Here is a 23,400-nt window from a genome sequence, read left to right as displayed (position 1 = left end):
CACACACAATAGTCTCTTACTGTAGTAAACACAATCTGTACCAGCTGTAACTGTAAAAGATCGACTACACTTTTAAAGCATTTGTGTGTGTGTGTGTGTGTGTGTCTGCTCGCCAGATTGGCACAGCGGGAAGTACGAGCGGGAGTTGCGTGACGATCACGACGAGGTGTCGAGTGTGAAGAGTGAGGGGGCTCCCTTCCGCGCCGGGTTCCGAGGACGCGGTCGAGGGAGAGGGAGAGGAAGAGGACGTGGACGAGGAGGAAGCAGAGGTGGCTTTTTTTTTAATTCACACACACACACACACACACACACACGCACACACACGCGCGCGCACACACACACACATGCTGACAAACACGTACTGATTCGTACTGAAGTACACAAAGGACATAAATACTGATGCACAGATACATTCACATTGTTTCAGGTTTAGTGACTTATTTTCTAACTTGAGTTTTTCATTTAGTAAATTGCAGTACAGTTGTTAAATCAGTGCTTTTAAGATTGATCTATTAAGATTGACCTTGTCTGGTGTCTGACCTTTTAAGATTGACCTTGTCTGGTGTCTGACCTTATAAGATTGCCCTTGTCTGGTATCTGACCTTTTAAAATTGACCTTGTCTGGTGTCAGATTGGCCAGAGCATAGTTTAAAAAGGGACAAATTTAGTTGTTTCGCGGAGACAAACATGCTTTTAAGTGTTGCCGGAGCTAGCCATGGTGCTCTCTGATCTTGCTTGTGTATCTGAGCGTTTGTAAATGGTGGTCTGCTCAGCCTTATAAGAACGCAAACCGCAATACAGGCGAGACATTCGAGAGGAGAGGAGAGGAGAGGAGAAACTAGAATCCAGGCCACTGGTTGGAGAAAAACAACTTGAAATTGGGAGACAGGACATAGGCTAACGAACACGCACAAAGGTCAACACACAGTTCATCAGCAGCAGTTATGCAGGTCACATTGCTGTGTGTGTGTGTGTGTGTGAGCAGTAGTTTATAAGCTAAATGCTAACGTTTCACTTCTTCTTCTTCCAGGGCATTACGACTATCACTATGGTTACAAGAACTACGAGGGGAAAGATGGCGCCTATGGACCCAAAGTCCCAAGCGCCTCGGTTACCTATTACTATGACAACCTCAGCAGCCAAGACCTGTACTCTGTGGACCAGGACCTTTTGAAGGACTACATCAAGAGGCAGATGTGAGTGTGTGTGTGTGTGTGTGTGTGACAGATGTGAGTGATGCACTGTGATGGGGATAGATGCAGCAGTCACACGTAGAATATTGAATTAGATGAGATTTGAACGGCAGTAAGTGAAGTCAAATGACGGAGCGACACCAGTGCTTACCTTCACAAGCGCTTCTCTCAGCTGCTCCTCGTCATGGACAGAACCTGACCTGTGTGTGTGTGTGTGTGTGTGTGTGTGTGTTTGTGTGTTTGTCTCCAGTGAGTACTACTTCAGTGCGGATAACCTGCAGAGGGACTTCTTCTTGCGGAGGAAGATGGACGAGGGGGGATGCCTGCCCATCTCTCTCATCGCCAGCTTCCACCGAGTCCAGGCCCTTACCACAGATATCAACCTGATCTTCGAGGTACACACACACACACACACACACACACACACACACACACACACACACACACACACACACACACACACACACACACACAGGCATATGCTTACAGACACTGAAGTCCAGGCCTTCACCACACATCAACCTGATCTTCGAGGTACACACGCACACACACACACACACACACACACACACATATATATATATATATACGCACACACATACACACACAGGCATATGCTTAGAGACACTGAAGTCCAGGCCTTCACCACACATATCAACCTGATTGCAGAGGTAAAAACACACACAGATGAATTTAAGTATACGATCTCACTACATATCTCCAGATTTGAGATTGCGGATACACATCTGAGTATACAATACACGCAAATCAAATACAGATTCTTTTGAATGAACAGTGCGTTACAAATGAAATACATTTTTATTATGAGAGATGGACAGCAAGGGTGCCGTATGTAGGGTTTAGTGGCATCTAGTGGTGAGGCTGCAGATTGCAACCAGCTGAAAAGCTCTCCCTTCCGAAGCGTGTAGAAAAAGCTACGGTGGCCATCAGGTGCCATAAAAGACGCGAAGGGCCCTCTCTAGTGCCAGTGTTCTGTTTGTCTGCTTTACACCACTGTAGAAACATGGTGTCACAACATGGCGGCTTCTGTGGAAGACAACCCACTCATATACATATGAAGGGCTCATTCTAAGCGTAACACTATACGTAGTTACAGGTGATTATACACTAATAAAAACATAATTATGAATACTATATACTGCTAAAAGGGCTCTTAAACAGCCACGGCTACAGTTTATTTTATTGTGTTGAACATCTTGTTTGGCCTTTTTGTGTTTTTATTGATGACTAATGATTCATTGATCTTATGTGATGTAAAGTGACCTTTAGTCATGAAGGGCATTATTGAATGCATAATTATTATTACACACAGCACCCTTTAAAGAGAACTAAACATGTGCATTCACTCACACTCACACACTCACACGCAGCTTATGCAAGCATATATAGACACTCTAAGTATTAAAGATAACGTGTATAGCAACTTGGTGTCTTATATCTATCTGTCTGTCTGTCTGCCACAGGCTTTGAAAGACAGCAAAGAGGTTGAGATCGTCGACATGAAGATGCGCTGTAAGGTGGACCCGGAAAAATGGCCGCTGCCGGGCTTCGGGGGACCTGACCAGATCCAGACCGATTTCTCCCAGCTCATCAACTGTCCCGAGTTTGTGCCCAGACAGGCCGCAGAACCAGAGTCGGGTAAGCATCTAAACACCCCTAACCTGACTGGTACACTACCCCTTATTGGAAACAATACATTGTTGCTGTACATGCTCTGTACCAGTGTGATTTATTTGGGGGAAGAAGCTTTATTTAGGGTGTTTTTAAAGTGTATTGGTTGAGTTAAGAAGGGCTTTTTGTTAATGAAGGTCTATTTGTCTGGGAAGTTACTGAAACTAACAATATCACAACGGCAGTTCATTTTATGCGTATGCGTGGAAGTAGAGTATAACGCGCAACATCTCGCGCTGAGGTTGGCAATGGGGTTGTCGTCTTCAATACCTTAACAACTTTGTTGTCGTCTTCAATACCTTAAAACATTTTGAGTTAACGAAACTCCAGTCGAACCTGAGATTGTGAAAGTAAGATGTAGTCAAGTTGTCCAGTCAAGAACTATCTAAGAATAGGTGACGTTGGCAACGTTAGCTCGCTGGTAGAATGGGATGCAGTGATGGATGTCTGACAGGTAACGTGACGTTTAAATGCTGACATAACCGAACACAGGATAGCTAACGATAAAAACGAAAACCATTGACCGTTACTGTTTACCCATTCACCCATTACTCTTGGTTTTGTGTTTACAACTGTGCCATCATAATCATGTATGTTATTTGGCTAATGTAGCATTTAACCATTAACGTAACTGTTACCATGGTTGGGGAATCTCCTATCTAATGTTGGCCAAGTTAGCGATGTGCGAAGAGCTACTGAACAGTATTGCTTCTATCAACACTCAGGCTCTAACGTTGGATAACATTTCCCAATGTACTCCTTGATTGCTTGTTTCCAAAATAAAATCCCCATCTCAATGTTAATTTATCATATGTCACAACTCTTTATAAGTTAGCGATATCTAAATTAGTCAACAAGCTTAGTCTAGTGAAGCTTAACCTAACTTGTATTATCACTTGACCATTTAACGATAAATGGGAATCTAGATTTCTAGCTAATGTTATTGAAAATCTTTAAATTATTAACGTCGTTGTCGATGTTAAGGGCATCCAAACTATTGTGGGGTGTTGAATATTGAGGGTAAAAGCAGTGTGCGATCTTATTAATAGGAAGCTCCGAGGGAGGTTTGGATAGTGGGCGGATCCTGAGGTTGCATAGTGTTCTGTTGTCAGGCAGATTACAGCAGTTGTCTTCCTGAAAACCTAGATTTATGAGGGTCAGATTGGTTAACACGTTTGATTACCTTTCGGTTACGTATGAAGGAAAGGCCAGTGTCATTCTGAGGATAACAACTCTTAAGGCATTCGCTTTTGTAAATGGCATCCATAGAATATAATATGTGACAACCACCTTGTGATCTGCACAATAACCTTACATGGACTCTGTGTGAATGACACAATGTTGTCCATAGTGCTCCCAAACCCAGCTGCCAGTTGCCATCAGTAGGGGGCAGTGTTGAACTCAGCGCCTGTCTCTCTTGCAGACTCCCCCCGTGCCTCCAGCTCCGGTCAGTCCAGAGCGGAGGATGTGAGTAACCTGAAGACCATGCCCAAAGGTCTGTCCGCCAGTCTGCCCGACCTCGACTCGGAGTCCTGGATCGAGGTGAAGAAGAGGCCTCGGCCGTCACCCGCCAGGCCCAAGGTAAGAGAACGATAATCATCTGTCTCTCTCTCTCTCTCTCTCTCTCTCTCTCTCTCTCTCTCTCTCTCTCTCTCTCTCTCTCTCTGCTCTCATGCTTTCTCTATGAATCTGTATGTCTCTCTTTCTTTCTCTCTCTCTCTTGCTCTTTCTCTATGAATCTGTATGTCTCTCTTTCTTTCTCTCTCTCTCTCTTTCTCTATGAATCTCTCTCTCTCCTCTCACGCTTTCTCTATGAATCTGTATGTCTCTCTTTCTTTCTCTCTCTCTCTTTCTCTATGAATCTCTCTCCTCTCACGCTTTCTCTATGAATCTGTATGTCTCTCTCTCTCTTTCATGTACTCACACCCTCTCTCTCTCTCTCTCTCTCTCTCTCACTTTCTCTATGAATCTGTATCTCTCTCTGTCTTTGCCCCCCCCCTCCTCTCCCATTGGTTGTTATCTATGCATGATGTGCATCATCTCATTTTCTCATATTATTTTTATCATTTGCTTTTTCTTTCCCCCCTTATTTCCTCCTCCACCCCTCTTCACCCTTCCATCCATCCTTCTGTTCCTTCCATCCTCTTGTGCGTTGGTTGGTCGGTCGGCTGACGGCAGACCCCTTCGTTGCAGAAGGCGGAGGACAGCAGCCAGATCTCCGCGGCGACCACCCCCGCCGGCACCCCGATGCCCAAGGACAAGGAGCCGGAGGAGCCCGAGGAGCTGGACTTCATGTTCGACGAGGAGATGGAGCAGATAGACGGCCGTCGCAACACCTTCACCGACTGGTCCGACGAGGACACGGACGGCGAGATCGACGACCACGACGTCAACAAGATCCTCATCGTCACGCAGACGCCGCCGTACCTGCGCAAGCATCCCGGCGGAGACCGTACCGGGAACCACACCTCGCGCTCCAAACTCACCTCCGAGCTGGTCAAGGTCATCAACGACGGCCTCTACTACTACGAACAGGACCTGTGGGATGACATCAATGAGCCAGAGTACGCCCAGATCAAGGTGAGTCGGGCTTACCATTACAGAAGAGGAGTTGTTGAGTAGCATTCTCAAGACCAGTGGTGGAATCTAACGAAGTACTTCGTTAAATTTTTACGTATCTGTACTTTAGTTAAGTAAAAATAATAGTGCATACTTTTTACTTTTACTCCGTTACATTTTGCAGCTATTATCTATACTTTTACTCCTCTACATTTCTACAATATGTGTCATTATTCGTTACATTTTATGAAAACAGTTTCGCCAAAATGTTGCCTACACAAAAACATGGATTGCGTTGCTTTGGGGCGTTTCAGCCAATCAGGTGGCTCTATCAGCTCCAATGACAGCAGAGTGTGTATTTGGCAGCAGCACTACGGTAGCCTTGCCTGTTTTGCTTAAACATTTGACAAACAGCCTGACTAACAAACAACTTTTCAGCATGGATTTAGAGTCAGCCTCATCTGAGGACATGGTCAAGTTCAGAAGCCCAAAGAATAACTCGTGGAGGTTTCAGTGCGTTTCCCGTCTACCTCAAAAAAGGAGTTGCTAGCCTTCAAAAATTCGCCTTCAAATTTGGAGAAACCGGTCGAGTTATACAGAGTTCTTGCTATGCTCAGTTAATGTCTATGACTTTTGCATATCGTATGCGGTTACTGATATGATTTTATACTGTTATCTAGCTAAATACATGTTGACATCCAGCAATAGTATCAAAATAACACGATTGTACCTTGATTATTTATTTAATGTAGTGGTAAGATAAAGCTGGTAGTTTAGCAATGTCAAGCTAACGTGAAGATTTGCCTTTTTTATTGACTGGTTATTGCCTGGCATGCAAACTTAATGCCTAGTCTTGGGTTACTCAATATGTTTTTTTTTTTCCTTTTCTGCAATCAATAGAGCATAAAACTCTGCATTGACCAGTTTAACAACTCCATTTGTTTACACGTTTATAATTAAATAAAAGTGTCTTTATGGGTTTGGCTTAATGGTATTAACTTTGCAAATAAACCCTGGTAGATAACTTGTCATCTGCAGAATTGTAAGATAGAGTGTGAACAGTATTACAGACAATAGGCCCAATACGTACACCAACCTTTCCCATTAACAAATGTTGTTGCTTATAATTATTACTAGTAGTGACATCTGTAGAGACATTTATTACCAGTCGCTATTTCTTTATCAAAATGGCACAGCCTAGACATTGAGAGACAACCCATTGCGTGAGTACTTTTACTTTTTTAAAGTAAATTTAAAAGTGAGTACTTTTTACTTAAGTGGGATTGTTGATGTAGTACTTTCACTTTCATTTTCCTGGGTACTTGTACTTTTACTTAAGTACTAAACTTCAGTACTTCTTCCACCACTGCTCAAGACTTCATGTTAAACTGTTTGTAAGAGTCAGGAATAGGTTTAATGGTTCAGATATGAGGTTTCAGTTTCTAATGGGAGTTTGTAAGAGTTAGGAATAGGTTTAATGGTTCAGATATGAGGTTTCAGTTTCTAATGGAAGGTCAATTGAGCTAATTCTTCCAAAGGTGTGAAAGTCTTGTTTTAAACCATTAACCGGTTTCAACAGCCTTATTTTAGGCTTAGAGTACTTTTTTTGCCAAATGGTGGTATTCAAGCAAATTCTTTTTAAATGTAGGTTTGTTGTCCTTTCAAACTTTAAACACAGAAAGAAGGTGCATTGAGCCACCAACCCTGAAGGTGTCTTTGTCCTGGTGCTTTTGATTTGAATGAACAATGTGTGTGTGTGTGTGTGTGTGTGTGTGTGTGTGTGTGTGTGTGTGTCGTTGTGAGGGTGTGTGTGTGTGTCTCTCTGTGTTCATCCCTTCCTTTTTCTCTTGGCTTTTTCTAGCCTAGCAGGTAAATGTAGGGCTTATAAAGGGACTATGCTGCAAGGTTCTATGTGTACGTAAGATTCTGTGCAGTTCCAGTGTGTGTATTTGTGTTTGAGATTCTGACAGGTTCCAGGTGTGCACGTGTGTGTGTGTGTGTGTTTGAGAGAGAGAGGGAGGGGGATACGTCCAGACCTGACAGGCCTTTGGGTGTTTTTCTGGACGAGGCAGGACAGAATGGGCCTGTGTGTGAGGCTGTTTGGTGCTTTTGTGGCGGAGCCCTTTTGTGTGGTTCACGTGCCCACGCAGGGCTGGCCCGCCCACACACACACACCGCTGCACTGCGGCTGTGTCTATAAATACACCCCCCCTCGGCCAGCTCAAGGCCTAAGGGTCCTGGGTGACGGCCTCAAGGTTGGGAGAGATGGCTCATCTTGGCACAGAGGTAACTTACTCTCAAAGTGGCTGCTGTATGTGTGGTAGGTTCAGAAGAGGCGTTGCTAGGCGATCTCGCGGCCGGTGATGTTGCACGGTTGTCAAGGGGCTGACTGCAGTGTCACTGACGACCTGTGGAACAACACTGGATTGTCATCGCCCGATTCACACACCCCTTCTACCTTAGCCTTGGACCACACACACACCTTCTACCTTAGCCTTGGACCTGCTATCGCTTTCTGTCCACTCATTTGTAATGTGTTCATACAGTTCTTTTTTTTTTAAAAAGGTTTATGATCATAACCACCTTAAAGGTTGTGTAACAGAGGGCAGGTTTCCCTGTGTGTTTTTTTTAGTTTTTGAAGCGTTTCTCTGTCGGTTTTGGAAGGTAGTGTGTTGACACAAGCCCTGAAGAATTGTAGCTTGTGTTTGGAGGAAAATGAGAAGTCTGAGTTGGTCAGTGTAGCTGTTTCCCTTCTGTGGCCTTCCCTCAATCTTTTCTCTCTGTTCAGTTTCAGGCTCAGAGAAACTAAAGCGCTTTTGTCCTTGGCTTGAGAACTCAGGAGCAATAGTTCACAGAGAGAACTTTGCCACAGTTTTGTGTTGGTCACAAGTTATTCCTATTATTATGACACTGGGATTTGCGTTTAGACCAGTTTAGACCAGATTAGATTCAGATTTAAGTTCCGGATCCAATTCAGATTAGACCAGATTAGATTCCCCTTTGTCTCCTTTGTAATTGGTGACTGTTTTAGGCTTTATGAAAGGTGTGACACTTAATTCAATAGGTTGTGTTTATAGTAATCAGGTTGTGTACCGTAGGGAATGGAAATATATCTGTTGGCACCCCATGTGTTTGGATAGACCTGCTTTTGTCCGTTTTAGAAGGGGGAGAATAAACTGTGTGTGTGTGTGTGTGTGTGTGTAAATGAGTGTGTATGCTTGGAGAAATCTGTGTCTGTGTGAGGTGAATGAGTAAGTGTGTATCTGTGTGTATGCTTGGAGAAATCTGAGATGGTGTGTGTGTGTGTGTGTGTGTGTGTGTGTGTGTGTGTGTGTTGAGCAGTGTTGTAAAGCTTCTCGGTGTGTGTGTGTGTTTTCTCCCTGTGAGCAGCTCGAGGTGGAGAACTTCAAGAAGGTTCACCTGATCACCAAGGAGGAGTTTGACTGCCTGACCCCAGAGCCCCCGGTTGACCCCAACCAGGAGGTCCCCCCTGGACCACCCCGCCAGAGTGAGTCTGGCTCTGTGTGTGTGTTTGTGTATGTGTGTGTGTGTGTGTCTGTCTGTGAGCATGTGTTTGTGTGTGTCTGTGAGCATATGTGTGTGTCTGTATTTGTGTGTGTGTGTTTTTGTATGTGTGAGAGACCCTGAGACTTGTGCTCTATGGTCCCTCCTTATTATGTGCCTACACTCACACTCACACTCACACTCACACTCACACTCACACTCACACTCACACTCACACTCACACTCACACTCACACTCACACTCACACTCACACTCACACTCACACGCACTCTCTCTCCACCCTGACCATCTCTCCTTCCTAACCCCTCTTCCCTCCCCTCCCCTTCTCTCCTCTCCTCCAGTCCCCGTTGACGCTCTGGCCAATAAGTTGTTTGGCGCCCCTGAGCCGTCCTCCATGGCCCGCTCCCTGCCCACCACCGTGCCTGAGTCCCCCAGCTACCGCAGCGGCCGCACCCCGCGGACCCCCAAGACCCCGCGCCTCAAGGACCCCATGCAGACGCCCCGCTTCTACCCCGTCGTCAAGGAGGGCCGGCCCGTGGACGCCAAGGTGAGAACAGGACCGTGTGTGTGTGTGTGTGTGTGTGTGAATAAGTGTGTGTCTGTGTGATGTGTGTGTGTGAGAGTGTGTGAGTGTGTATCTGTGTGATATGAGTGTGTGAGAGTGTGTGAGAGTGTGTGTCTGTGTGATGTGTGTGAGTGTGTATCTGTGTCAGTGTGTGAGTGTGTGAGTGTGTATCTGTGTGATATGAGTGTGTGTGAGTGTGTGAGTGTGTGTCTGTGTGATATGAGTGTGTGAGAGTGTGTGAGTGTGTATCTGTGTGATATGATTGTGTGTGAGTGTGTATCTGTGTGATATGAGTGTGTATGCCTCGAGAAATCTGAGATGGTGTGTGTGTGTGTGTGTGTGAGTGAATGAATGAGTAAGTTTGTTTCTGTGTGATATGAGTGTGTATGCCTCGAGAAATCTGAGATGGTGTGTGTGTGTGTTTAGCAGTGTTGTAAAGCTTCTCGGTGTGTGTGTTTTTGTATGTGTGAGAGAGACCCTTAGACGGGTGAATGTTGGACTTTATCTATTGGTGTTGAATTCAGCTGTCCTGGCCAGAATGCCATCCTGCTAAAAGTCCATCTGTTGTGTTGTCCACCCCTAGACCCCACGCAAGAGGAAGACCCGACACAGCTCCAACCCCCCCATGGAGTGCCACGTTGGATGGGTCATGGACTCCAGGGAACACGCCCGCTCACGTACTGCCTCAGTCAGGTAGGTACACACACACACACACACACACACACACACACACACACACACACACACACAGACACACACAGACACACACACATGCACATAATGACCTGTGCTCAACACACACACACACACACACAGACACACACACACACACACACACACACACAAGCCAGTGCATGGGAGGACAGATGTGTGTTTGTGTGTGTGCCCTTGTGTGATTTCCTTCTGGTCCTCCTCCCCCCCCCCAGCTCCAACGCCAGCCCCTCGGAGGGCACCCCTGCCCTGGGCAACTTCGGCTGCACCCCCCAGTCTCTGCCCAAGTTCCAGCACCCCTCCCATGAGCTGCTCAAGGAGAACGGCTTCACACAACACGTCTACCACAAGTACCGCCGCCGCTGCCTCAACGGTACACACACACACACACACACACACACACACACACACACACACACACACACGCACACACACAACACGTCTACCACAAGTACCGCCGCCGCTGCCTCAACGGTACACACACACACACACACACAACACGTCTACCACAAGTACCGCCGCCGCTGCCTCAACGGTACACACACACACACACACACACACACACACACACACACACACACACACACACACACACACACACACACACCACGTCTACCACAAGTACCGCCGCCGCTGCCTCAACGGTACACACACACACACACACACACACACACAACACGTCTACCACAAGTACCGCCGCCGCTGCCTCAACGGTTCACACACACACACTCACACACACTCACACACACTCACACACACTCACACACACTCACACACACTCACACACACTCACACACACTCACACACACTCACACTCACACACACACACACACACACAACACGTCTACCACAAGTACCGCCGCCGCTGCCTCAACGGTACACACACACACACACACACACACACCACGTCTACCACAAGTACCGCCGCCGCTGCCTCAACGGTACGCCATGCACACACACACACACACACACACACACACACACACACACACACCACGTCTACCACAAGTACCGCCGCCGCTGCCTCAACGGTACGCCATGCACACACACACACACTCTCGCCTACACACACACACTCTCTCTCGCCTACACACACACACACACTCTCGCCTACTCAGGTCTCCAGGAGCGAGTGGTGAAAGTTCTAGGGTAGAAATGGGCTATCATGTTACTATATTGTATTATTATTATATTGTACTTATTACTAGGGCCGGGACTCGATTAAAAAAATTAATCGAATTAATTAGAGGCTTTGTAATTAATTAATCGAAATGAATCGCATTTTAATCGCAAATAAATATTTCACCTGAGAACAGTGAGAAGTAATTTTTTTCACATGGATTTTTAGTATACCATTGAATAATGACTGAATACATAAGCTTAAGCAACACAAATATTGTTTATTTTTGTTCAAGTCCAACAGACCAGTGCAATTTTTGCCATTAAGTGTAGCAATACCATATTTAGAAATGTAGTACATTTCAGAAATCCAGGTAGCCTATAGATAGGTAGACCTTCTGTAAACTATAATACTTTGGGTTTTTTAAGTAAAACACAATACTTTCAAGTACATTCAGAACATTGGAAACCCTGACTGTTAGAAAACATCTCTGGTTGTACCCGGAGTCAGGCTTGACGTCCACGCTAGCTGCTATATGTTTTGCATTGAGGTGATACTCGATGTGCTGCGGTGATATGCAAATTCCTTGTTGCATAGCTTACACTGAACCATGTTCTTATCGACGCCTCCATCCGTTCGTTTTTTGTAACAAAATGTCCCATTCACTGGGCCAACCAACGCGGTCTCATCAGCTTCTTTGTTCATGTTCACTAGGCCACTGTGGTTTGTTGGTCAACTCATAGACATATATATGTATGTCTAAGGTTCAACTTGTTTGAACCGAATTTACGCGCGTTAGTTGGTGCGCCAGTATAATTGGTCCGTCTGAATCTCCTCCAGTGAGAAACGTTCCGCGGTGCAAAAATAGATACGATTAAAATGCGTCAATTTTTTTAACGCGTACATTTTTGTGAAATTAATTAATCTTAATTAACGTGTTAAAGTCCCGGCCCTACTTATTACACATAAAGCTTTGAAGACTGATTGGGTGGTTGGGGTTTTGAATGTTGCTTGCTTGTGTCTGATTGGTCGTTGTTGCTGTCACTCAGAGAGGAAGCGTCTGGGCATTGGTCAGTCCCAGGAGATGAACACGCTGTTCCGCTTCTGGTCCTTCTTCCTGCGCGACCACTTCAACAGGAAGATGTACGAGGAGTTCAAGCAGCTGGTGGTGGAGGACAGCGCCGCAGGATACCGGTACGCACCGACCGACCCACCGACCGACCGCTTTCACCGTGTGTGTGTGTGTGTGTGTGTGTGTGTGGCGCTACGGTTGTTTTGGTCTTGCTTCGTCTGTCTGTGTGTGACTTGTGTGACTGTGTGTGTGTGTGTGTGTGTGTGTGTGTACCTGCATTCAGTCCTGTGTGTGTGTGTTTTGAGAGGGAGAGTGTGTGTGTGTGTTTTGAGAGAGAGGTTAGAGAGTGTGTGTGTTTGTGTTTGTGTTTTGAGAGAGAGAGGGAGAGTGTGTGTGTTTTGAGAGAGAGGTTAGAGAGTGTGTGTGTTTGTGTTTTGAGAGAGAGAGGGAGAGTGTGTGGGTGTGTGTTTTGAGGGAGAGTGTGTGTGTGTGTGTGTGTGTGTGTGTTTTGAGAGAAAGAGGGGGAGTGTGTGGGTGTGTGTTTTGAGAGAGTGTTGAGAGAGAGAGAGGGGGAGTGTGTGGGTGTGTGTTTTGAGAGAGAGGGAGAGTGTGTGTGTGTGTGTGTGTGTGTGTGTGTGTGTGTGTGTGTGTGTGTGTGTGTGTGTGTGTGTGTGTGTGTGTGTGTTTTTGAGAGAGAGAGGGGGAGTGTGTGGGTGTGTGTTTTGAGAGAGTGTTGAGAGAGAGAGAGGGAGAGTGTGTGGGTGTGTGTTTGTGTTTGTGTTTTGAGAGAGAGAGGGAGAGTGTGTGTGTGTGTGTGTGTGTGTGTTTTGAGAGAGAGGAAGAGTGTGTGTGTGTGTGTGTGTGTGAGCCATCTGACCTGTGACCTCTACTCTATCTAGGTACGGCCTGGAGTGTCTGTTCCGATACTTCAGCTACGGTCTGGAGAGGAAGTTCAGGCCTGATATCTTCAGAGACTTCCAGGAGGAAACCATGAAAGACTATGAAGCTGGTAAGACACACACACACACACACACATACACACACACACACACACACACACACACACACACACACACACACACACACACACACACACACCTGTATGCATGGGGGCTTAGAGGACCAGTGGCAGTCATTCTAGCTCCTCCTTGGCGTAACCCCTCCTGCTCTCTCTCTCTCTCTCTCTCTCTCTCTCTCTGTGTCTCTCTCTCCCTCTCTCTCTCTCTCTCTCTCTCTCTCGCCCTCTCTCTCTCTCTCTCTCTGTGTCTCTCTCCCCCTCTCTCTCTCTCTCTCTCTTCCTCCCTCCCTCTCCCTCTCCCTCTCTCCCTCTCTTTCTTTCTTTCTTTCTTTCTCTCTCTCCCTCTCTCTTCCTCCCTCTCTCTCCCTCTCTCTCTCCCTCTCTTTCTTTCTTTCTCTCTCTCTCTCTCTCTCTCTCTCTCCCCCCCCCCCCCCCCCCAGGCCAGCTGTACGGACTGGAGAAGTTCTGGGCGTTCCTGAAGTACTCCAAGGCCAAGACCATGGAGATCGACCCTCGCCTGCAGGAACACCTGAGCAACTTCAAACGCCTGGAGGACTTCAGAGTGGATGTGAGTGTTCAGCAGTGGTGTGTGTGGGGGTGTGTGTGTGTGTGTGTGTGTGTTAATGTGTGTGTGTGTGTGAGAGAATTAATTATTTGATGGTCATCTGTGTATTTTTGTATGTTCATGTGATGGATGCGAGTATAAAAGCTTGACCAACAATCAGACGTGTATCGTCTAAAGATCTCTTATGTGTGTTGATCTAGGTCTATATACAGGTGTGTGTGTGTGTGTGTGTGTGTGTGTGTGTGTGTGTGTGTGTGTGTGTGTGTGTGTGTGTGTGTGTCTGTATTAACGTTACCCCCTCTCTCTGTCTCTGTGCCCCCCCCCCCCAGCCCCCGATGGATGAAGGCGGTAGGAAGAGGCACTCCTCCAGTGGTGACAGTCGCCGCCGCCACCCCTCCCAGCCCACTCTCGCCCCCCTGCAGGCGGCCCGGCCGCCCCCCTCCCAGGGCCCCCCCAGGGATGATGCCAAACCCAGCAGCCAGCGAAGCCTCGCCCTCGACGCCAAACCCCAGAAGTAGCCCTGCCTGCCACGGTCCCCACGACTACGGCACTCGCCCTCTCTACTTCCTGTGCCCCCCCCCCACACACCCCACCCCCCCCACCCGAGGGACAGTGCCCGGCGCTGAGCAAGCATGGCACCAAACCAGACCACCGCTGACTCGGGCATGACCCACATGACCCACCGCTCCGCCCCGCCCCTGGCCACACAATATCAAAGCTCTTCCATTTTGGTTTTTAGCTTCATTTTTTTCCCTCACGTTTTCCTTTAACGTTTAAAAATGAAAAAAAAAAAAAACGGCGTCATGATGGGTTTAAGGGCTGGAGAGGCTGTGCTTCTTTTTTTTTTTTTTTTTTTTTTTTTTTTGAGATTCTCCTCCCAACCCCCCCCCTCCCCACGACGTCTCATTGGAGTTGTTTGTTTTTATTTTCCTGCTCTGGAATTGGCTGGATCTGCAGTTTTAGATCGTTGGATTGGCTGGATTTAGAAGAGCCCGCCTTTTTCTTCCAGAGTTGTGGCGCGCGCGAGCGGACTCCTGAGACGGCCTCTCACTCTTTTCCTCCTCTCTTTTGTTTTTACGACTTCTTTTCTGGAAAGCCGAGTGGGAATTCTTAAGTTGGAGTAAGAGAGAAACTTTTGTGTTGAACTGAAGATTTGGGAAGGGGGGGGAAGAAAAAAAAAATACAAAAAAACCTTAAAAACAAAGAACATTTGTGTTGAGTTGGAATGTTATGAATTGAAAGACGAGGGAAAAGAAAACCAAACTGTTGATTAGCAGTGGGGCGGGATTTAAATCTCTTTATATATATCGATATATATAACACACAAAAGGAGGAAAAAAAGCGAACAATAAGACTGAAGACCCCCCTGTCTCTCGTCTCCTCTCTCTGATCAAGCTGACTGAAAGTTGCCTTATTTACTTCCTTGGTTTTCTGCTTACTTTGCGCCAGTCACCTTAATGTTGATGTACAGCATTTACCCTGACAATATGCAAACGTGCGCACACACGCATACACTAATACACACACACACACACACACACACATGCACACATGCACACACTCACACACATGCACACACACACACACATGCGCACACACACACACACACACACACACACACACACACACATGTGCGCACACACACCCACACACCCACACACAGACACACTAACTTGGATTCCCTCACACAGTCTTCCACATATCATATGGTCTGCTATAGAAGCCCCTCTGTGTGTGGGTCTGTGTGTGTGTGCGTGTGTGTGTTTGTGTGTGTATGTTTGTGAGTCAAATCGCCTTCCTTCAACACGGACTGGAAGTATCATCTTAATCATCATCCAGAACACTTGAAGACCTCGCTGCATCCAGAACACTTACCTGCATCCACACACATATGCATGCACAAACCAAAACAATGCATGGATTTGACCCTCCTGAACAACACACACACACACACACACACACACACACACCACATGTCCCTAACCACAGCTTCCCTGTAATTGTAAATGACCAGTGATCCATCTCCCCAAAAAGCTGACATCTGCCTTATACACAAACATTAAGATCTCTTCTTGACTGAGAAGTAGTCCAAGCTTATTGGCCGAGGGGGGAAGGAAGGGGAGGGACCTGGCCTTTTGACCTCTGACCTGTCCAGGTCCACGTAGCCATCACAGGGAAGAGCGACATCACCAGGTCACATCCTCAGACGCAGGTGCTTCCACCTGGGTCCTCTCTGAAGCCCTGCGGTGCGCCCTGCCGTTGGTGGCTGTGTTTGGTGACTGTATGGTATCCCATGTTTCTCTAGTGCAGTGGGGCTTTGTTTACAGTTGCTAAGCTACAAGGAAGGAAGGCGGAGCTTAGAGCTGGGTGGGGAGACACCTATCCCTGCCCACGTGTGCAGAAGCTGTGGTTGCTCATGGCAACACTTCTGTCTTTTAGAGTGGACATGGTGGTGTCTGTGTAAATGTTTTTTTTTTTTTTTTTTTTTCCTTCCTTGTCTAGCAGTAGGCCATTTGTTACATGACTCTTTTTTTTTTTTTTTTTAAAGTGTCTTTTATTTGTAAACTTTTAAAAATGTGATTGGGAAGAGGGTTAGTGGGCGGGCCCAGTCTTCAGGCATGACCACACCCATTTTATCTGATCACAATCAGGAATAATAATCACCTAGCAACGGAAACCACTGAGACAGGAGCTGCTGTGCCCCAAAGCCCAGCGACATGCTGTGTGTGTGTTTGTGTGTGTGTGTCGTTTCGTTTCTTTGTCGTTTGTCTGTCTGTCTGTCTGTCTGTCTGTGTGTCTCTGTCTGTCTGTCTGTGTGTGTGTGTGTGTGTGTGTGTGTGTGTGTGTGTGTGTGTGTGTCGTTTCTTTGTCGTCTGTCTGTCTGTCTGTCTGTCTGTCTATGTGTCTGTGTGTGTGTGTGAGTGTGTGTGTGTGTGCGCACGTCTGTCTGTCTCAGGTGTGATGTCTACAGATCAGAGGACTAGGGACTGAGGGGGATTTAAAAAAAGGACAAAAAGCTTCCACAAAGCCATATGAATTAAAATAGCTGTACATGATCCATTGAAATGTTAATAGGTGCATTAGCATTGCAGATATGTTAGGCTCGTCATGACAACAGCTCAAAATGAAGAAAAGGAAAAAAAAAAATCTAAAATGGAAAAAATGTAAAATACTTGAATGAATATCTTGTATCATAACATTTATTATTCATAATATCTGCTTTGTAGGCTGATGTGATTCGCTGTTAGTGTTCTTTGTAATTTGTAGTAATTATGCTTTTCCTTAATAATAAAAAAAAAACACAAAACGGACAAAAAAACCTTAAACACCAGCTTTACGACTCGTGTGGTCTTTTCCTTTTCTTTCCTTCCTTTTTTTAAAAAATTTGTTTTGAATGTGTAACTAACCTGAATGGCGAAGGCTCTTTTCTACAAGTGACAAGTTTTTATTTTTGTATGCCAGTTAATTTGGCGCCACCTGCTGGTGTGGTGGAAGTGCACACCTGTTAAATGTGGGCCTCTGCACCTCTGGTTTCCCCACGGGCTGCCTGCCACAGCTGCGCCATCCACTGGCCTCATGTCTTCACACTGGTCTGGTCTCATGTGGTCTCACTGGTCTGGTCTCATGTGGTCTCACTGGTCTGGTCTCACTGGTCTGGTCTCATGTGGTCTCACTGGTCTGGTCTCATCTGGTCTCATGTGTTCTCACTGGTCTGGTCTCATGTGGTCTCACTGGTCTCATGTGGTCTCACTGGTCTGGTCTCACTGGTCTCATGTGGTCTCACTGGTCTGGTCTCACTGGTCTGGTCTCACTGGTCTCATGTGGTCTCACTGGTCTGGTCTCACTGGTCTCATGTGTTCACTGGTCTGGTCTCATGTGGTCTCATGTCTTCACTCTGGTCTCATGTGTTCACTGGTCTCATGTGGTCTCATGTGGTCTCATGTCTTCACCCTGGTCTGGTCTCATGTGTTCACTGGTGTCATGTCTTCACCCTGGTCTGGTCTCATGTGGTCTCATGTGGTCTCATGTCTTCACCCTGGTCTGGTCTCATGTGTTCACTGGTGTCATGTCTTCACCCTGGTCTGGTCTCATGTGGTCTCATGTGGTCTCATGTCTTCACCCTGGTCTGGTCTCATGTGTTCACTGGTGTCATGTCTTCACCCTGGTCTGGTCTCATGTGTTCACTGGTGTCATGTGGTCTCATGTGTTCACTGGTGTCATGTGGTCTCATGTGTTCACTGGTGTCATGTCTTCAGTGGTCCTATCATTACTATAGGAGTCCATTCTTCCCCTGTCCCTAATTTTCCCTGTGTGCTCTTCTGCTTACGCACACGGGGAACCACAAGTAATGCTTCACCCCACCTGGGTGGGCACAAGAAAACTACCCGTACTTAGGTGGATAAAGCAAGTGATGCTGCTTATATTATAATAAATATGATTAATTATGTAATTAGTTATTATTAATAATATTGGGTTTGTGAGGGCACATGCATTGACGGAGTCTGTAGAAGGGGAAGATGCAGGGGCATGCGATGACATTACTGAGCTAGTAAAAGGGTCCACTACGGCTTAAGTGTCGTCATATCACCTCTCATTCTTTCCTTCAAGGAAAACAACAAATGTGGAACAACCTACTCGAGTGATGATGATGATGTCGTCATGGAAACATGAGGTCATGTTTCACAGCTGCACCTCCTTCAGGCAGGCTAAGGGTTCTGGAAGGAGGTGAGCACCCATCCGGTGACTGAGGTGGGTATCTGTTTGACTCGTACAGCAAAAGAACCCAGCTTTGAGCGTCCATATTTAAAGTTACGCATTAAATGCAGAAAAGTGTGTGTGTGTGTACACCGCATGGGTGTTTTTGACAATTTTATTTTACAGAAGATTTTGTTCAGACCACCTTTCATTTAAAAAAACAAACAGAACAAAACGGCATGCTCAGATATTTAATATTTTAATCAAAAAATACAGCAGTAAAAGATTGAATTTGTATTACAAAGACCATGACATCAGGACTTTAAAACCCTTTAAAAAGACTACAGGAAAAATCTACTCAACAGGTCCTCTTCTTCAAATGACATATCATTCAGGCCATCTGTACAAACTCAATTAAGTGCAATAGAAAGAAAAATAAAACATGAATTAAATAAAGTGCAGAGCATGTTAGTGTCACTGTAATAGGAAAGATTAATGGACTTGACTGGTGAATGTGCAGAAACACCTTCTCAAAAGAGTCAATGACTGGATCCTTAGTAATGATTAAATGTTCACTGAAATGGTTTCTTCCAATCTAGGTGTGTGTCTGTGAGTGTGTGTGTGGAGATGGGTTTGTATGCTTACATCTACATTTAAGTGACATTGAGATTGCTGAAAGAACCCGGAGAATTATAACAATTCTGAAATGAGCGCATTTGAGTGTGTGTGTGTGTGTGTGTGTGTGTGTGTGTGTGTGTATCACTGAGACTTCTTGGGTGGGTCTGGGATGCTTTGTGCGAGGGGTGTGAGGCCGAGTAGGAGAGCGTGTCGCTCATAGGCTTTGGTCTGGCGGAACTTGTCATCTGTGCCGTGCAGACGATCCAACACACCCAGAACGCCGAAACACTGATTAAACCTGCAGCAAAACACACACACACACACACATGAATGAACATGTGAACAACTCAGTGATGAACATTCACACAGACACGAATGTGATACACTGTCACTTACATGAAGTGGTAGTAGTATACCCCCCTCATCCTTACATGAGGTGGTAGTCCCTCCCCCCCCCGTAAATTAGGTGGTAGTTCCCCCCCCCCCCCCGTACATGAGGTGGTAGTCCCTCCCCCCCCGTAAATTAGGTGGTAGTTCCCCCCCGTACATGAGGTGGTAGTCCCCCCCCAATGTAATTTATGTGAGTTTGTGTATGTGGGTGTGTGTGCGCATGTGTGTGTGTGTGTGCGCATGTATATACGTGTGTGTGTGTTTGTATATGTATGTATGTATATGTGCGTATGTGTGTTTAAGCGTGTGTTTCATATTAATATTATCCCTTTACATGTGAATAGGATTACAGTTCACTGATGATAGCAACTCAGTATTTGGTCTTATATATACTATGTCTATGGTGTCCCCCCCCCCCCCCCCCTTACTTGAGGTGGTGGTAGGTCTTATATATACTATGTCTATGGTTCCCCCCCTTACTTGAGGTGGTGGTAGGTCTTATATATACTATGTCTATGGTCCCCCCCCCCCCCTTACTTGAGGTGGTGGTAGGTCTTATATATACTATGTCTATGGTCCCCCCCCCCCTTACTTGAGGTGGTGGTAGGTCTTATATATACTATGTCTATGGTCCCCCCCCTTACTTGAGGTGGTGGTAGGTCTTATATATACTATGTCTATGGTCCCCCCCCCCCCCTTACTTGAGGTGGTGGTAGTCGTGGAACTCCGGTGAGGGCAGCAGGGGCAGGTGGTAGCCGCAGTGGGAGATGGTGGTGACCAGGAAGGCGCCAGTGAACCACAGGCAGGTGGTGCTCAGGTGGGAGCCTAGCAGAATGGGTCCTATCATAGCAGGCAGCATGTTGGACACCTAAAACACACACACATGGGTCCTATCAGAGCAGGCAGTATGTTGGACACCTAAAACACACACACACACATGGGTCCTATCAGAGCAGGCAGTATGTTGGACACCTAAAACACACACACACATGGGTCCTATCAGAGCAGGCAGCATGTTGGACACCTAAAACACACACACATGGGTCCTATCAGAGCAGGCAGCATGTTGGACACCTAAAACACACACACACATGGGTCCTAAAACATTAAGAAGAAAAAAACGCACTCTCAAGCTTGTCTCATTACTATTTCATTTCAAACTGTTTTTTCACAGACGCGTTTCGGCCTAAGCCATCGTCAGTGTGTAGCCTGAACACCAGAATGAAGAGTCAAGGGTTACAAGTGACACATGACATCAACAGGTGACATCAACAGGTGACATCAACAGGTGACATCAACAGGTGAGCTGCACCTAAGGGTGCACAGATTCCCAACAAAATCGCCTTATTTTTGGAAGTAGAGCGCGCCTATCCTTACAGACACCTGAAACACACACACATGGGTCCTATCAGAGCAGGCAGCATGTTGGACACCTGAAACACACACACATGGGTCCTATCAGAGCAGGCAGCATGTTGGACACGTGTGTGTGTGTGTGTGTGTGTGTGTGTGTGTCAGTGCGTGCACATGATGGCAGTACTCCGATTTCGGCCAAACCCCGATTTCTCTCTCCATGGGGTCTCCATGGGGGGTTAACTGCTTTATCTCAAAGCACATGGCAGTGACAAATCCAGATCTTGGCCGCTGCAGTTCAAATCAAATGTGGAATGTTAAGAAGCGGGCATCTGCTACCGTTGATTATACAGTAAATAAGTTGTGAAATGAAACAAAAACACACCACAGTTAAAGTTGTAGTAGTATTGATTGATTCACATCAATATGAATGGATTAAGGGCCTTATATAGTACACAAAACGGTCGTGTCGGATGGTTGGACAGTGGGCGGGCGGCCGGATAGTACGTACTAGTTAGCATTTGTGTCCCTTTATAGTACTCCAACGGCTGTGGGTGCTGAAAACGATTCTCTTCCAGAACAGTAGGGGGAGTAACGGTTTAAGTCCCGAAAGACAAGCTACCCCGTGACGTCTTTGTGCGATGGAAATCGTTAGTTAGCTTTACCTCTCCTCCACAACAGTTGATTTCTACTCTCCCGCCAGCTGCCACTACTCAAATGCAACAGGTGTCAGCAGATACACAATATTGTGACTGTGTGTGTCTAATGCGATATATACACCTGATAGGGCAAACTTATCTTTATCATGGTAGGTTTTTTTTTGTGGGAGAAAAAGTAGCAATCTACAACAAAATGATATGCTTAACTTACACTATAGAAACGATTAAAAAACAATTAAATTAAATCAATACGTTCTTATTTTATTTGGTATTTTCGTCATATTCAGATTTGCAATGATTTCTGGGTACTTTTTGTAATCTCTATTTGATCATGTGACGAGACGATACGATATAGGCACAACATCTGAACGACTGACAGTGTTGTACAAGTCCACACCTTTCATGAAATAGTTAAAAGTTCATACAAGTAAACATGAACAGTTCACGAGTAAACATGAATAGTTCACGATCATTTTAATTCATTGTTCAGTTCATAGTTTTAGGGTGGAAAGTGAGAATGAAAGACTTCACTTGTTTTTTTATAGAAAACTTTATCCATCAGTAGGCTACCAGGTTGTGTGCTCAAATTTCCTGGGATCAAAGAAGAAGTTAGTATTCATGTGCAGACTAAAAATCACGTCTCAGGATTTCTGCGCATGCACGTTATTTCGGGTGTCTCAACTGTAACTAATACCACTCTCATATTATGAGTTCAGTAAAATACGGAGCAAACACAGTTTTCTACCGTTGTTGAAACACATCTTTAATTGCCGTCGCTCGTGCTGGTTCTCTGGCAGTAGGCTACTTGGGCCGGCTCATGTATTGTGATATACAGGGAATAGTTTTCAAGGAAAGGATCTGCGCTTTTGACAGTGGCTGTTATGCATATATATATATGGATATAAAGGTAATGAAACAGGAAACGCTAGGTCCAGAAATGTTAGTTTCCGGAGTTGATGTCGTATGGAAATGAGGTTGTAGTGTGCCAATCACGGCCAAGGAGTATGCGTCGCCATGAGCGGACCGACAGAAATTTTTGCGGGGACACGGAGAGCTGTCCGACGTCTCTGGAGAGCACGGAGAGGGCGTTTCAGCTACCGGAGAAGGCGTTTCACTTACCTGAAGGCGTTCCTATGTGCCCAAAAACGTGTCGTACGGAGTAGCATAAAAATGCCTTTACATGACTAACAAGTGGTGGAAAAGTAATATGAAAATATTTGTTCACTGAATTAGCGCGTTCTGTCCAAAACAGTTGCGTTTCAGTTTCAAAGTTTCAGTTTCGGTTTCAGTATTTCAACGTGAATGAGAGGGAGCACACGAAATTAGCGTCTAGCAGCGATTATCATATCATAGACATATATGATGCATGTATATGTCTATGGGCAGGATCTCAAGCACGTGCAAAAGTTGTTGTTGTCCAGTTGAAATCTAGATTCGAGAGACACATGCGCGCGTTGTCCGATTTCCAGCGTAATCCGATCACTTATCCGGGGGCGTACATCGGAGTCCAGACAGACTCAAGTCGGACACAGGAAAACTAGATTTGGGGAGTCACATGAATCGGATCTTCGATTTAAATTGGACTACGCTCGGCAACTGGACACATGTGTCCGCACTGATTGTGTGTGTGTGTGTGTGTGTGTGTGTGTGTGTGTGTGTGTGTGA

General features: G+C 46.0%; 2 protein-coding genes across 2 annotated transcripts in view; one reads left to right on the top strand and one right to left on the bottom strand.

Annotated features, from left to right (window-relative positions):
* The window catches only part of larp1 (La ribonucleoprotein 1, translational regulator), a 40,515-nt gene extending 25,645 nt beyond the window's left edge, over positions 1 to 14,870 (top strand). The window contains exons 7-20 of the mRNA XM_080853383.1: positions 117 to 269; positions 1,031 to 1,196; positions 1,444 to 1,588; positions 2,678 to 2,852; positions 4,309 to 4,466; positions 5,064 to 5,465; positions 8,835 to 8,952; positions 9,311 to 9,516; positions 10,118 to 10,227; positions 10,461 to 10,618; positions 12,415 to 12,559; positions 13,337 to 13,446; positions 13,896 to 14,023; positions 14,350 to 14,870. Coding sequence (XP_080709509.1) covers positions 117 to 269; positions 1,031 to 1,196; positions 1,444 to 1,588; positions 2,678 to 2,852; positions 4,309 to 4,466; positions 5,064 to 5,465; positions 8,835 to 8,952; positions 9,311 to 9,516; positions 10,118 to 10,227; positions 10,461 to 10,618; positions 12,415 to 12,559; positions 13,337 to 13,446; positions 13,896 to 14,023; positions 14,350 to 14,538 — 2,363 coding nt within the window. The 3' untranslated portion in view covers positions 14,539 to 14,870. The remainder of the gene's footprint in view (positions 1 to 116; positions 270 to 1,030; positions 1,197 to 1,443; positions 1,589 to 2,677; positions 2,853 to 4,308; positions 4,467 to 5,063; positions 5,466 to 8,834; positions 8,953 to 9,310; positions 9,517 to 10,117; positions 10,228 to 10,460; positions 10,619 to 12,414; positions 12,560 to 13,336; positions 13,447 to 13,895; positions 14,024 to 14,349) is intronic.
* A 4,208-nt stretch (positions 14,871 to 19,078) lies between these two features.
* Positions 19,079 to 23,400, bottom strand: part of faxdc2 (fatty acid hydroxylase domain containing 2) — an 11,662-nt gene continuing 7,340 nt past the window's right edge. Inside the window, exons 8-9 of the mRNA XM_080832540.1 lie at positions 20,425 to 20,591; positions 19,079 to 19,631 (exon numbers count right to left, since the gene is read on the bottom strand). Coding sequence (XP_080688666.1) covers positions 19,475 to 19,631; positions 20,425 to 20,591 — 324 coding nt within the window. The 3' untranslated portion in view covers positions 19,079 to 19,474. The remainder of the gene's footprint in view (positions 19,632 to 20,424; positions 20,592 to 23,400) is intronic.

This window comes from Sprattus sprattus (genome assembly GCF_963457725.1).
Source record: "Sprattus sprattus genome assembly, chromosome: 1".
NCBI classification, from domain to species: domain Eukaryota; kingdom Metazoa; phylum Chordata; class Actinopteri; order Clupeiformes; family Clupeidae; genus Sprattus; species Sprattus sprattus.
The sequence above is the reverse complement of the archived record's forward strand: the minus strand, read 5'-3'. Positions and strand labels throughout refer to the sequence as shown.